Raw genomic sequence first — 16902 nt, forward strand, 5'->3', positions numbered from 1 at the left:
TGTATTATACATGTTGCTAGAACCCTGGTAAAGGAAGTTGGGACAACAAAATAACTGTGCCCTGCCTTGGCTGGAGAGTCACAGATGGCTCTGAACAGCCAGAGCTGGTTAGCTGCCAATACTGACGCTGGAGACGAGCAAGGAAGAGCACATTCATTTCTTCTTTCAGCACTTAGCCCTGTGCAGAGCATATCCTGCCCTGATTTCAAAGGGGCTGAAGGGATTGTTAAATAAAGTAAAACAGAGCAGGTTAGCATATGTGGCAGTGAGCAGTAGTGCATTATATAGCCTGTAATGTGCTTTTCTGAAGTTGCCTGGCCATCTCAGGCTACTGGGAAAAATTAAAAGTGGGAGGACAGAAGGAAAGCAGGGGGTGCATGGTTTTACTGATAGATAACAGCATAAAACTTCATTCTAATCATGGTAGGTGATGATGCATCCCAGGATCATTCAATGTATGGTCTTCTCTACCTGTTCTGAGGATCATTTCATAATACAACCAGTACTTGGTATTGTCCCATCTGCTTTAGTCCATCTTTTCCGATCACAAAATGAAAATATCTACTGCAAAAACGTGGGGTTGTTTGGTTTTTTCTTTATTTCAGAATTTTCTGTAAAATATTTTGGGCTGCATTTCTCCCATAGTTCACAGTAATGTCATCATGAGGGCTAACAGTTTTTGAACACATAAAAGGAATCACTGAAAAGGCTTTAAATTATCTAAGTTTAAAAATATTAGTGGTTTCACATATAATTAATCCACTGATCACTAGGAATTTGCATTGTATTTTAAATTAAAAGCTAGTTTGTCTTCTCTGTTGAGATGCAATTTTTTATACTCTGAAATCTACTGCAAGAATAATAAAGTTATTAATTAGTTATTAGTTTAAATTCCTAACTGCTTTCACTGGGCACATTGCATTATATAATTAAGCAAAACTCATCGACATGAGAGATGTTCCTGTTTAAAAATGCATGTTTAAAACATTTTTATGTTGGAAAAAATAAAGTGGCCTGGCATAGAGGTTACTCCTCTGCTTTTCTCCATTTAATAAAATAATTGTAGGGAAAAATAGCCACATTAGAGAAGATGAGTTAGAAAATTCTGCCCTCTGCTTCCTGCACCATGTGTACAAAATCCATAGGACAACAGTGGCCAGGAACACTCCATACAATTCTGAAGAAACCACCCGACCTGCAGCAAGCTGACAATCTTCATGCCAAGTTTCATCCTCCCAGCTGCCAAAGCACTCTGCACTCTCATTTTCTTGGAGGTCAAGAACCTCTCATACTAAACCACTTAGAATAGAACAGAGAAATCAGAGTTTAGGAGAGGAAGAGATTATGTGACTCTAAAGAGGAGATCAAACAGCTGTGAGTTTGCACTCACATCCTCCTCAAATTTGTCCTCCTGCCACTAATCATCTATCCTGCAACCAGCAACTCTGTGGGCAGATTTCACTGGCAGATGGGCTGAGTCCTGCTCTGGAATTTTCCACTGTACACATTATTTTAGGAAAACTCAAGTGGTCATGTAGTTACAATAAACCCTAGTTACAACACATGCTAAAGGTCTCACCTCCCATACCAGCAGGAGGCCTCCACTTGAACTTAGAAATCTATGAGCTTCTGATCTCAAGTATCAAAGTATTAGAAGGTGAATGAATTTACTACAGCTCAGTATTTGAACCACTTCTACCTTTTCACATCAGCTAGCTGAGTTACCCTATAACTGATAAACATAGAGATCAATTTTAATTGGGAAAATACTGTTCTAAATTTCCAGCAACTACAAAGCATCTAAAACTTTTTTAGATTAAAAACAAGACACTGATTTTAAATTCTTGGATTCCAATCAAAGACTAAAGCTACATGATTACTACTTCAGAAGTTTATGCATTTCCTGAAGTAAGGAGATAATACAATGTTAAGCGTGAAGTCTATGAAAAAACACTAAACAAATGGCAGAAGAATAGTTTTGCATATGATTCAGTCTTTTCACAATAAAGCCTAGAGATTCTGGTATAATCAATATTTTAGAAGGCAAAATGGTTTTCAGGATTTGATTCCATTTAATTGTGCCAAGGTTTCTTCTCTAGCATGTCTTGCTTCAAACTCCAGTGCATGTGACATACATTGTTTTCCTGTTTCAAGGTGATACAGGCTGAAGCTGCAGTAATGACATATAAAAACATATATATTGGAGGTTAGTGCACTCTGCAGGGTCTGGGTCCTGGCAGCCATGGCTTTCTATTCTACTCTTACTCGATGGGAAGAGACTAAGCCACTTGGTGACTTAGAATGGGATTCATTGAGTTTTAAAGTTCATTTTACAAATTGTGGTCTGTAAGATAGCGTTTTTATCTCTTCTATAGGCAGACAGTGAGATTGGCAGATCTTTCACAGGCTGGTTATAAATGTATGACAGGTCTAGAAATGCCAGCCAGACTTTTAGGAAGAAAAAAAAACAAAGAACATCTGGTGGACAGGAAGAAGACCACAAAAGCAAACATATTTTTGCAGGGATTTACTTCAATATAAAAACCCCATCAAAATCAAAATACTCTTTTGACATCAACTCCTGGCCTGCCCTCCCTCGGCAGTGAAAGCCCTTTCCCAGTGGATAACAACAATTTCCCAGTTCCTAGGTCAACTTCTACTGTTCTTTTTTATGTACTCATGTATCTTCTATAAACCACATGGAAATGCAAAAAAATTACTTTTTAAGTAGAGGAGGAGAAGAACTAAATATTTTATTTTAGTGAAATTCCAGGTCCTTCCAATACTATACACTAAATCCCAGTATTTATTTAATTTTCTGTTACTCTTTGGCAATACAGGCTCTGAGAGTGCTTAGATTACAGGGATTTAATGTGGCTGAGGCTTTGTCATAAAAAAATCAAAACAGACTACAAAAATTACTCCAGACATGCAAAATTAAACCTCATAATGTAGTTGCAGTTTTTATGTCTGTTTTTAAATTATTCAGAACAGCTAGTGTTAGCTGCAAAATCTAAGATGCCTGAGATTCCTCTTGCAGTCAATGAAAAGAAACAGAAATATCCAGGAAAATTTATTTCTCCTACTGCAGATGCCTATTTTATGCTAAAATGAATAAGCAGGTATCCATCTCTCACAGCTTACAGAACAGTGTTGAGCTGTAGAGGTGGAAGCTGAGGTAAGATGAGCCCTGTTTTCACTCTGGGCCCATTAACACATGCCTGGCACAAGCACTGTGCATGAGGCATGGGGACTTCCCCCCTCCATACAGAATTGCAGTCCTGTTTGCTGGAGAGTACCAGATTTATGCCAATTTATCACCTAAAGCTGTTTCCCCTCACAGAGCTTGAAGAGAAGAAACCTGGCTCAGCTTGTGGGGAAACATAAGCTTTCTTTCATGCTGAAGTATGTCTTACCTGCTCCTGGGCACAATCAATTCAAAGTCTTCCTAGTGCTGAATGTTGTGGCATGTATCTCACAACACCAGCCTGCATATCAAAAATAGAACTTAACCCCAAAGGTGCATGAATGCTGCCAACATATTTCAGCATCTTCCATACTGGGTTTCTGTAATACAGCTATGAAAACTGCAACACTTCAACAAAGGTTAAAAAATTTCACATGAAATGGGCAATTAATTTGATTTTCTAAACAGTTTGATCTAGTGGGAGGTTAATAAGGGGTGGAAATTGTTTGTTCAGGTCTCATTTAATGCTCAGGATTGTGCCTCTGAATTAAAGACATCATAAGCCAGCTCAAATTTAAAAATACAGATGTTTAGTTGATCACTTAATAGGGTTTAATTACCCAACCTCTCTGCACTGAGAAAGAAAAAAACCACAACATGATCAAATCAGCTGAGAAGCCCTATTTGAAATGCAGAGGATTCATCACTGGATTTGACCCCAATTTTCTCTCAGATGTGAGACACTGACCTACACCAGTAAGTTTTCGTAGGGAAAGTTATACCATTATTGACATTCATTAAATCACTTCCCAATATGGTACTAAGCAGAGTGACACTCTAGGTTATGTGTGGGCCATACACCTATTTCATCATGCATTATTTAAAAAAAAAGTCACAGCTAAGGTGATGATATTATTAACTTGGTAAAAAAGCAATTAAAATCTTCAAAGAGTGAACTTTCAAATAGCACAGCAACACTTAAATGTCATATTTCTGTTGCAAATGTATTTTTAATGATAACATTTCTTTGTAATGTAAATCAGCCGCCTCTCAATTATAACATGTTAATCAAGTTATTTCTCAATTGCTGCCCACCCGTCAATGCCTACAAATCCATCACATGTCATTCTGTAAAAGCATACTAATTACTTGATTATATTTTAGTCAAGTTTTGAATACCCAACTATTTTCTTCAAGACAGCATATTATGTGCAGATTTGCCTGTTGTGGGGGAGGGGAGAGCAGAAGACATATTTATCCCTCCTCTGTAACTTCAGCCTAATTCAAAATCTTTCAAGGTAGCCTAACATGTGGGACTTGATCCCAGAAACTGGAAAAAAGGAAGCATGGGTACCCACACACTGCTTCCTTCCTTTCATACACACGTCTGATGAAAAACACAAGGCTGAGCTGCACAAATACTTCTGAATGGTTCAAAGCACATACCTCAAATGCAGAGCAGGATTTGATTGGGTAGAGGTAAATTTTGGCAACAGTGATGGGCTTGCCACCTTTTCTATACATTGGCACTGCAGTCTCAGAAACAGTTGCCCTCATACTTTCTGACTCAGGCTCTGGTGGCTGCCAGCTGCCAGTTGTCTCTGCCTCATATTGAAAATTCCTGAGTTCTCTGTCAGATATTTGCAGTATTGGAGATAATTTATCCTCCTTGTTAAAAGAAAGGTGGTCATCTGGAACAGACTCTGTTGTCAGCTTTGTAACAGACTGGAAAGGAATCTCAGCATCCGAGTTGGAGAGTCTGGTGGCTATGATGAAATTCAAAAAAGTCTGTGCATCTTCAAAAGAAGACATGTAGCCGAAGGATATTCTCACAGAACCAGTGGGACGTCCATCAACTAGGTCTATGTTATCTCCACAGACATGGCCAGCCTAGTTTGAAATAGGAAGAAAACCAGAGAGCTGTAATGATATTTTGCTTTATTTCTCTCTAATTTTGCCTAGCTATTAATGAGTCTCTTAATTCTAACCTGAAAAGCTGTTGGAAAAAATAGGTTAACTCATCAATACAAAGAGAAAATGAAGAAAAAAACCCTCAATCATCTTATGATTTACTCAGACTATGAAGATAATTTTGAGTTGCTTGTTTTATTCTACTCTAGGGGAAGAGATACTTCTCAAAAACATATCAAGAATCACAAAAAGGTTGTATGTCCCATGATGGTCAGCTCAGACAATCTCCAGGGATATTCCAGTCTCACCTGCATAATTCACTGGGATGCAAACTGTGGTGTTACGTTCAGATAAGTGAACAAACCTTAAGACAGTTGATTTTTTTTGCACCGGTTTTCTTAATACTCACTGTCAGAAGAATGCCATTTTTATACCATCAGTGGCTTTATCATGGCTTGTGTTTAATAGTCCAAACAGCAGAGAACTAACTCATTTGGGATAGCAGCAGAGACTTGAAGAGCAAAAGTTTCTCATTCTTTAAGTGGGTCAGTGAGTGCTGCCACTCACCACCAGTGAAGCAAGCTACAGTCCCCTTTGTTCATCCGCTTAATATTAGCTCACCAATAGACTTAAGATTTAGTCCTAACTCAGCATTCCCTAACTGCAGCAGCTGTTGGGTTTTTTTTCCTCAGAATTTAATTTATTTACACATTTCTGTCACATTAAAAATGAACATGTGAATAGTTTATTTACATGAGGGCTTTTTTTTTTTAAGCAAGAAATGTCACAGGACAGTGAACACAGATGCCATTTATGCAAAGAGAAATGAAAACCCTACATCTATGTCAAAGCATGCAACACAGTAGTAAATATTTTAATGCAGTGTGAAGTAGTTTTTATCCTTGACAACAGAGCAGAAGCAACATTTGCAAAATTAGGTTGCATCTGTTAATATACCCTTTTGTAACCCTTCTGCCAAGTATTGCTTGATTGACTGAGGAGAGAGGTTCCTACTGTGCAAATAAGCAAACGAGTTCCTACATAACATTTTAAGAAAACTAACCACACTTCTCCAGGGACACTTGAAGACAGAAAATCCTCCCTCACAGGCATTTTATCATGTACAACTTCATCAGGGAAGGAAGAATACAGCCAGCACCCTGGGAAAAGATGAAACTGAAGTATATGTGCAAATAACTTGATAAAGGATGCTTTCCTCTACACAGTAATGTTGTCAAGAACCCATCCTGATCCTTCTCAAAGCACTGATGGGAATGGAATGTCCCCAGGTAACGACTGGGTAACTGTACCACCTCATTATACAACCTTTGGAGATTAAGCTTCTCTCCATAAATTTAACTTTAGCCTATCCCCATTTAAATGACACAGACCTAAAAGAAGTCACTCACTCCTTAGCAAAATCCTCCTTGTATAAGGAGATCCAGGAGCATTGCAGCTGGTTATTTGGCATTTTTCACTTCAGCAAATGATAGGCCATTTTTCATTTTCTCAGAGAGAGAGCTTCCATGGCAAGTCAAAGTACCATTTTGCCAAGGAAGGTATTAAAGAACTGCAGCAGCCTTTAAGAACTATATGCTATCAGTCCTGCATGTAAATATGTTTGTAAAATTATCTATACATCTCTGTGAAATTATAAGGGAGCTATAATATCATTAGAGCCATTACATTTTTTTTACCTTTGGAAGAACACCGTTAATAAAGTTTTTGATTGTTCCAAATTAATTTACTCTAATTTCAAACTCTGACAAATATGCAGACAGGAAGACTCCTCCACTTCACCATAATACATCCTGCTATACATCTTTTAATGACAGCTTATGGAAAACATTAGTAATCTCGAAAACAGTCTTTACACTCATATTCTAAAATCTAACACATCAGCAATATAAGTAGATTTCATCTAAATTTGCTTCATTCTCTGAGATTCACTGTGTATTTGCCTTTATTGTTTCCTGTCCAGTTTGCATATGTATTTTAAATTGTAACACCCAACAGCAACAGGTCTACAAGACTTGAGCATTAGTATGTACAATAATGAATTAGGATACTTAAAGAAAAATATGAGAGGAATTGTCCAGGAAATTCTGTTCTGCTAGAAGTCTTGATATCAAGCAATTCCAAAACCGAACAATAAGGTCCAATTTCCTATTCTCCAATGAAATAATAACAAGCAACACATACTTCTCTGCATCCATCAAAGGATTTTGTTTCAATACCTCATTTCAATCAATTTAGTTCTTTAACAAAGAACCAAAGGAGTTGAAAGCTTAAAGAAAACAAATAAAATTTAACTTCATTCATAAAGTCACAGAGAGTCAAAACCATGGGATGTGTTTCACTTTAGCTTTTAACTTCTAACCATGTTCAGAAACTAACCTGCAGGTTCTTTTGGACGTCCTCGTTGCTTATGCCCAGATGCATCTGGCAGGCTCCCGTGTTACAGAAGCAGCCTGTGCGAACGTGTATGTTGTGCAGACTCGCCATGCTGTCCACCTTCCCAATCCAGCAGAAGATACAGGAGAAGAATGAAAAATAGACATTTTAAAGTGGTCAACAAGATACAGTGTTCTAAAGGTAGAAATCAATGGAGGCAAACTATGTCTCTAAACAATTAACAACTTACTGCAGCTTTTACCATTCCCATACAAATTTAGTATTTTTCAACTTTGTTACTTCAGCCAGAAGAAAGCAATGGTAGGAGCAGAGAGGTTTACCTTACAATTGAGCAACTACTCCACCCAAAACACACACAACCAAGTCCTGAGCCTGTGAATACCAGTACATCTGCTGAATTTTAAAGCTGTGAACAGGTTTATTTACATCAGTGCTGCTAATTACAGACCTGCAGCCAGGTGTTATTCGGTGTCTTAACAGAGCCACCACCTGCAACTGCCTCTGAAGAGACTGAAGAGAAGTCTGGGGCACCTTTTCAGGTAGCTAAAGAAAACCTTGTGCTCCAAGGATCTGAAACTGCAGGTCCTCATCACAGAAACTGATGGCATCTATGAGATTTTGACACACAAGTGCTGGAAGGATCAGCATCTCAGTAAGCAGTAACATTTGCCAGGACAGGCAATGGACTGGAATATCTCCTTGAGTCTTGCCCATATACCTCCTTAATCTACCAAGTCCCTGGTGCATTTCTTCCTCGTGCTGTTTGGTAGTACACAATTTCTTTATCATCCACTGAATATTGAATGGGCAGAAATACAATACTTGATGACAAACTGGCATGAATAAATTATGGTAAGGAATGAAAATGATGTGCAAAGAGAACAGAAGAACGTGCCTCAGTAGGAGACATATATATGTATGCACTGGGAGGAGAGCACTGCAAGCGATATGGATTGTTAGGGTTTCATAGCACACCTAAGAAACACTACAGGGATCCTCTTATCACAGCTAAGAAACCATGGAACCTCAATGCAGGTACCTGGCAATGCTTTATATTGATCTTGAAAAGCAACAGCAGCAGCTGATAAGATTAGCTGAGCTACCACCAGCTATTTCTTTGATGAAAAAGGATGAGCACTTCGGTCAGGACTGCAAGAAAGGACAGACAAATAAATGCATGAAATCTGACCCCCATCTCTACCACAGATTCCCAAAACAACCTTGCACAACTTGCATTAACACCTCTGTGCTTTTGCTCCTTGTGTACAAAAGGAGAGCAGGGAGCCCTGTGAATGACCATGCTGCAGACTCGGGGGACTCTGCTGTACCAGGGACAGAATCCCCCATTCAGGAAGCTCAGGCTCAGCTGGATGCATAGCAACAGCTCAGCCTAAAGAGGATGGAAAGGGAGTGTCAACCAACTCATACTAACCAACCAACCACTTCTTTAACTGTGAGCCCATGCTTCGCCTGAGGTATCAGTATAAATGTTCAACCTAGCTTTTGTAGCTGGCTAAATCTCTACTGGCTTTTATTATTTTTAACATAAATTCCCTCTGTACAGAACAATAGCCCAGTACATATACCAAACACTCTCTGGTATAATTCACTATATCTTCTGTCTTGATATGTCAATCTTCCATCTTCTGATATCTCTGAGTTTAACTCTGTGCACCAAGCACCTTTAAGGTCACTATCTCAGTGGTTAGAAAACCCAAGCCTTCTGTTAGAACTTACTCCATGCTGAAATAATTCAAACTAAATAATATTTAACTCTGCTAAAAGCAGCTCAAACAGAGTTATTGCTTTTTTTTTATGTGTGGGGCATAAGGGTTTCTGCACAAAAATGTGCTGTATACAAAAAAAAAAAAATCTACATTGCTGTAGCACACAAATTCTCAAGTTCACATTTAAATGTGTTCTGTGCCACTGGTTCAGTTCAAAATTGTTTGATTCTCCAACACAGACATAATCAAAATAACTCCATATATACAGACTTGGAAAGCAGAGAATACAATCAGCCCCAAGATCCCTATTGATGACTAATGCCTTGGAGAATATCTTATGTTTAAAGCATGTTTCTCAAATTGAAGTTTTAGTCAAAGGCATCTGTTGAGAGAGACTGTTGTGGTGTTGCTAGCTTTGTTTTGTCAGAAGACTTCAATATGGGAACAGTGACATTTTCTTGATGTCTTTTTTAATTTAGATGAGAAAAGTTGTCATTCTGCCATAGCATGGTTTGTCATGGTGCTAGTGACTTGTGGGCGGATCTGTCATTCTGTTAATCATGACAAGCAAGGCAAAAATCATGACATACTTCACTGCTGAAACAGTACAGTGTTTGGGCTTATTTAGTCAGTATTCAAAAACCTTTAAAATACAGAATCTTTTTACTATTAATACTTTTTAAAAGGAATGTTCCTGGGGCAGCCTTGTCTATCAAAATGTATGTAGTGTAATATAGTTTCCATGACACATCTTCAAGGAATTGCAAACAGGATTTTAATTTTTTTTAAAATTTTGTCAAATATAATTTCACTCTAGCCATGCAATTCACTCCTCACCTATAATAATATTTTAATTGTAATATATATCAATCTGTACATTAGACCAGGACTACTGAGACATAAAAACATGATCATTAGAGGAATGCAGGAATTATGATTCAGGAGAAAAAAGATAAGTTATGAATAGCTTTAGTATTAACTATAGTTCATTATCAGTGGTGTGACAATGTGCACAGATCTTGGGAATGTGATGCACACTTTTCACTGGAAACAATGACACCATGTAAAGAACCAGAAAAGGCAGTACTGCAAAAATATCTGTCCCTTGAATAGATGCTTGGTTTTCCCTTGGACATATGTTTTGATTTCTTCTCATTTAGTTTCACCCTAACTACTTGGGGAGTTAATTTAATCTCTCTCTGCAGTGCTATCACATAGCAAAACAAATACAACATAAAACATCTGTTACAGTTATTTCGATGAAGAAAAGCTTCCTTAAATAAAACACATCTTTAAAATTGCCATAAGGAGCAATAATGGATATTGAGCTCAGGGTTATGAAATACAGAAAGTCACTTGCAGCTCTGTCTGTAACAGCAGAGGGTGACTTTTGGGAGCCAGGAATGAGTTCATCAATGAAGGCACAGAAGCATGAATGGTACTAATAGTAAGTACACAGCTTAAGGCACTTGGATTGTCAGTTTTGGCGATTCCCTGGATCTGATACTTGGAAAGATTGTGCCTTGGTCTTTAAGAGATTAAAGACTACAATTAAACTGCAAAACAAATGCAGAAATCTTGCAGCATTTTACTGATTTCACTCAGTGAGGACATGGCAATCAAGCCATCATGCTATCTTAGTGTCCCTTCTGTCTCTCAGAGCCCCTTGGCATTCATTACTTTTTCTGAAGCTCTTTACTGTGGGCCTGTAGACTGCTTCACACCCCAACACTTCTGATGTCACATTGTCTTGATTTTTGACAAGCAAAATGTGATTTTCACACTTCCAAGTCATGGTCTTCAAATTTAATAAAGATATGTAAAAGACGTTTGCCTAAACCAATTTTTTAAAACAGTTAATTTTTTTCCATCAATGAGCTCTTCTTCAGTGTTGCCAGATTGATCAAATGCTCACATTTGTTTTTTTTTTTTTTTTTTCATAGTGCTCTATCTGATAAATCCTTTTTTTTTTTTTAATATTAAAAATATTGAAGTGGAGAGCTTTCACTTTAATGCATTACCCTACAGTAGTACCCTCTGGGAAATCTGGTATTTCAGCTGATACTCATCAGCTGGAAAGCTCTGAGAAGAACTGAGATTCTGGTCTGTTTTGCTTTCCCATTCCCTGTCACACAATGCACTGGTGACTTCTCTGTGTTTGCTAAATGACTGACTTCTGCTAACAATTCACTTCAGGGCTTCTGAGGCACTCAGTGAAAGCTGTAAGTTTATCTCTGGCTTCAGGTTCCATTGAAATAAGTCTGAGAATGATACTTGCTGTAGGTACATATATGCTAAATGAGACTAAAGATTTACAAATAGCACATAATTTTGCATTATTCCTAATCAACTAAGTCTAAGACTTCCACTAAGAATGATGAATGCTTTAGAAGCCCTGCTGAAGTCATTCCCATAGGATGCAATTCTGTAGCTCTTATTCAAGCAAGTACTTATTTGTGTAAGTTATCACAAGAATTATTCACATTAATAAAGAAACTTTTTATAATACATCATGAAGTGTTCTGAAAATAAAATCATATAATTCAATACTGGCAAGTACTGTCCTTCAGGAATTGGGATTAGGACTTCTCAATCTGCTTTCTACAATGCCAATGCCCAAGTATCAGAGCAGTTTGTCTGTCTGATGGATTTGCTCATTACAAGAATTTCATTGCACACCACTGATGGCTGGTTATAAAACAGGCTTCAAGATGCTGTTCTCCACATCCACTGGTAAATTAATTCACTGATTCATGGCATGGAATTGGAGAGAAAGTGAGCTAGCTCTTTCTGTCATCCAGCATTTGACTGTGAAACGCTGTTGCTGATGCAAATGCATACTTAATCTTGTTAAATACAATTTAATAAGAAGTAGGTCAGAAGGAAAAAAAAAATCAGCACTTGTTTCCAAACCATTTAATGGTGGGGGGAGGGCAGAAAAGGAGGAATTTTAGTTGAGTTACAGTTTCATTAACTGTTTTAACTGCATAGTTTTCTGCAATAAAGGCTTTTTTTCCCATCTCAGAGAAATAATTTCTATGTGGGCAGATTCTCTCAGTATTGAGTAATCTGATCCTCTCCTTTTTGCCTCTCTAGTTGTTGACAATGTTTTAAATTAACCAAAGAGAGGATGTATCTTTCTTTTTAGTCTTCATCCATTCATCACTTACTCTGACCAAAATCCCTTTGGTAGAAGTTAGTGAAGTATTAAACAGAGATATTGAAATGTACTAATATTGTCAAGTTCAGTGTCCTGAATATACTTGTTCAGTATAAATGCTATCTTATCAGGAACGTTACAGTCAATGTGATAATTTTCTCTGCTAGTTTTAAAGACAGTCAAATAGCAGGTAAGATTGCATGGGAGATAAGCAAGCTGGAAATATTAGCAAAATTCAAAATATGTGGGTTGCCACTCTGCAGGAATTCTCATTTAGGAGATGCTATATACATACTGAACTGCAGGTTCTTCATGCATAAAGGAGTAACAATAATTTTACATTTCTGACAACCAGAAACTAGAAGATTTCTTGGGGATAGGGTGGCTATAAAAATGAAATGAAACTATGAAACAGTCTTGATAATGGATGACCTAACATTTTTTCAACTGTTTTTTTCTTTCCTGCTGAATATACAAGTGAATTTGAATCCAACTATTTGAAAGGGAACAGACTGATGAGTAAGCTAAATACTTTGGTTTTCTTTCTTTGATTGGGTGCCTTAATGACCATAGGTCTCTCCAACCAGTGACACCTTCTCTTCTGTTTCTTTTGGTTTATTTTCCCTTCAGTTTAAACTGCATTAATTGACAATGAAAATCTGGTTCACTAAAATGATATCATGGAAAGGATGGATTTCAGGAAGAAAGAAAAGCAAAGCAAAGGAACTCAAGACCTCAGTGGTTTCCTAACTGACTTCAACAAAGCATCCTCTTGTGAGTCATAGAAAAACATTTGTATCTCTCCATCCCATTGAGCATCCCCAACTATTTTGTAGACTAAAGGCTTTCGGTCAAATTGCTGCTAGTCAGAAATGTTGAAGTCAGATGTCTTGGTTTGGAAAAACAGGTGTCTGTTAAGGAAGGCAGGAGCCTCGCCTGAAATGGAAAAAAAGTAGACCTCCTCTCTCTGAATTGTTATAAATTTGAAATTAAGGGGGGTTCTCAGGCAAAAATATGTGAGCAGGAATAACAGTTCTTTATTAGGGAATCAAATAAAAAGATAAAATAAACAATGCAGTGAACCAAAACAACCCAAACCAACACTGACAGTGTCAGAATACAACCTGGCACCCTGTTAAGTCAGGGTGTTGGCAGCAGTCCAATTGGGAATTATGGCTGCAGTCCCCCTGGAGTGTCAGGTGTGGTTCTCTTGGAGCAGTGATCCTGTAGAAAAGGGCATAGTCGTCCTGCAGCAGAGGAGGCAGCTGTTCCTCTGGGAAATCCAGTGCAGGAAAAGCCACGCTGGTGTTCCAGAAACTCAAGATTATATCCAAGTAGGAATGCTTGGCTCCTCCCTCTAGGCAGAGCATCTCACAACTGGATGTTATAACTCTTATCAGTCATGCAGTGACATTCAATAGCCCATTATCAGCAGATGCCTCCCCTGAGAGAGGATTGGTTGTGGAAGAGATAAGGAAAACTGCCTACTTAACAGAAGACAACTGCCATACAGATGGCAAATCGAATACATCTTGCCTTTCAATCTGGGACACCAGAGAAAAACCACACAGAAGACTAAGCTATAACACATATCAAGAGGGATAAAGGGGAATGTAGCAGACTAATACAAGTGGAAACAATGCCTAGGAATAAAAATGTGCAGTGCATGCTAGTGAAATTCCAGTGCCATAGGTTTAATTCATGTCACAGACGAAATCTTCTCCACCTTTTCCTCTTTTTTTTTAAGGCACTTAAATTCTCTTCTGTCTGTATCTAACCCCTCAAAACAGGGATAATAGAACACAAGGAGGTTGCAGGGTCAAATTCCCATATTACTTTAATTACAGTCACAGGATCCTATACAGTGGTGTGGTGGGGTAGAGGGGTGTGGGGGCAGGAAGATGAAAAAGGAAGCAGAGTAATAGAGAAGGTGGGGCCAGTCTCTTTTTGTCTTGAAAGGATTCAGATGGTGGACTGAAACTAGGCACTGCATACATTCAAAGGCAGCTGATCTGCTTTTACCAAGATCAAGGACAAGGGAATCCAGTGGAAGCTCTCAAAAGTGCAGTTTTTTCCTGGTACTATGTGTTTTTTTCCCACATTTCTCCCATGTGACAAGGTCTGTAGTTTAGAGCCACAGTTTGGCCCTGTTACCAAACAGAAAATATTTAGCCTCCCTCATTCATCTTGGATTCTTTCATCTGAACAACTGTGAGCATCTTTCTTTTATCTCTTTTCGTTTCCTTAGCAACGTGTAAGGACACTCCAGAGAAACAGTGTCAGACAACACCTTCAGTCTAGTATTTCATGAGGCTTTCTAACCTTGATCAGCTCTGATGTGCAGTTTAATAGTAGTCAATTTCAGGCACACTAACTCACATGTGTCTTTGTCCCCCTGCAACGAGATAAAACAGGCAGAACTCAGCCTGTACTCTGTCACTACTACCTCAGCAAGAAGATAGCTTCATTACCTACTAATCAGGTCTGCATTTCTCACATTAAGCCTTTGAAGTACAGCACCTCCTTATGTTCAGTCAGTGATCAACCATTATGATTATGTTCAGACCTAGATCAATGAAGCTGCCTCCTATACTGTGAGCTCCTTTTTGCAAGGGCTGTCTTTGACCACCTAGTGCCATGTCAAAATAGCAAAGATCCAGATAGTAATGATTTCTTGCTAGTTTGAAGAAACAAGGTGCCATTTATTGACACGCCAGTGTAGTTTACTGCATTGCTGCTATCTCCCTGGTCCAAGACATCCACAGCACAATTGGAAACTAATTGGAACCAAGGAAATCAGTATATGTTCAACAGGAATCTTCACAACAATCTTTTTGTCCTTATAATCTTGTTTGCATTCTATTGCGCTGGTCCATTTGCCATTCCTGGCTTCCTGAAATCAATGGCTAAATCCATAGCTAAAATCAATAGTGAGTAATCAACTCAGCAATTTTTAGGTAGCTATTGGGAAGATGGCCAAAAATCCCATTAAGCAAGTTAGAGAACATTTTTCTTTCCCTGAGTCATCAAAATTAATATAATGAGTGGTTATGCTTCTAAAAGCATTGGTGTAACTAGCTCAGAGTCATATGACCATTGCTGCAAAGCCATTCTTAGCTGGAATTAAAAAATGCTGGATTTCCATTTTCTGTGGCCCAGATGAAAAAATGCTGCATTTACAAAACTGAATGATTGTTTTACATGGAAGTAAAAAGAAACAGATGGGGAAAAAAACCTAAAAAGTCTAAATATGAAGAGCAACAAAAATGTCTTGCTTAATAACTTTCTATGAATATTTGTTTCAAATAGGTTAAATGTAGTAGGAGGTTTCCCCCCTCATTGCCCACTTTCTCCTGCAGGAATGTGGTCTGAATTTCCAGACAAGTACTGACAAGTAGTACTAGGCTCTGGTCAGTCTGATCCAATTGACTTGGTATCAATTTCCTGTGCATTGGAAATGCTGTAGCTCGTTCCTTTTCTTCACTCCTGTAATTCACATGTTGCCATTGCTCTAATTCTGTACACCATGTGTACAGTGGGCTGGAGATGATCTGCTAGTGAAACTAAAAATATTGTCTAAGACACAAATAGCAATTACTTTGAGAAATCTACCCACTTCAGGCATTGCCTGGTCCCTTTTATCAGGTAAGCAGTGATATGAATATGTATTGAACCAGCTGTGTGTATATACAAATGTATCCGCCACTTGATAGCTGAAGATTTGACAGTATTTAACATATTTTCTCTCCATTCCTGTGAGGTGAGAGTAAATTGGGAAAATAAGGTATTTAATCCCTCAAGGTGACACTGAAAGCCTACAGCAGAAGGATGGCATTTCACCTGGCTGTTGCCAGGTCCTGGTTACTAATCTAAGTCCAGCTGAACAATTCCTTAAGATATTACTAAAGGAAAGGAAGCTTTTAAAAGAGAATATTGTGAAACAAAAGCAGTGTACTTACAGTATGAAAGCACTTCAGAACTGGCTATCACCATGATATTTACCTAGAGCAGCTACTTTTTTGTGCATTTCCCATCCTGCCTCACACCACTTTGTCCTGTGTTACTTTTGTTTGCAGACCTGTCCAAATACAAGCAGATGGAATCAGTTCTACCTGCATACACTGCTCTGTCTCCTCCCTTGTCACACCTCACCAATACAACACTGCTTCATGCTTCTTGTCCAATTTTTCCCCTGTCTTGGATGTCTAAAATCCTCTTTATTTCTGCTTTTCTGCACAAATTGTTGTCTCTTTATTTGCTTAATACATGTAATAATGGAGTCATGCTGCAGTGTGAGAAATTTAGTTTAAATACTAGGGAATATTTTGCAGTACTGAATATAGTACTGCATGTAAAATATAAAAATTGCTGCCATCTCTGAGAGTGTAATCATGGTGTGGTTATTTGTTTCTCACGTTAATGAAGTTCCAGAACAAATTGGCTCTGATAAGAAAGGTTTAAGTAAAGATGACCATGCAATTCTAAGATACATTTTTCTCCCT

At 38.1% G+C, this 16902-nt stretch overlaps 1 protein-coding gene across 1 annotated transcript in view; it reads right to left on the bottom strand.

The window, feature by feature from the left end:
- Positions 1-16902, bottom strand: part of MOCOS (molybdenum cofactor sulfurase) — a 212421-nt gene that overhangs the window by 30322 nt on the left and 165197 nt on the right. Inside the window, exons 7-8 of the mRNA XM_053993714.1 lie at positions 7496-7612; positions 4634-5077 (exon numbers count right to left, since the gene is read on the bottom strand). Coding sequence (XP_053849689.1) covers positions 4634-5077; positions 7496-7612 — 561 coding nt within the window. The remainder of the gene's footprint in view (positions 1-4633; positions 5078-7495; positions 7613-16902) is intronic.

The sequence above is a fragment of the Vidua macroura genome, chromosome 1 (genome assembly GCF_024509145.1).
Source record: "Vidua macroura isolate BioBank_ID:100142 chromosome 1, ASM2450914v1, whole genome shotgun sequence".
In the NCBI taxonomy this organism is placed as follows: domain Eukaryota; kingdom Metazoa; phylum Chordata; class Aves; order Passeriformes; family Viduidae; genus Vidua; species Vidua macroura.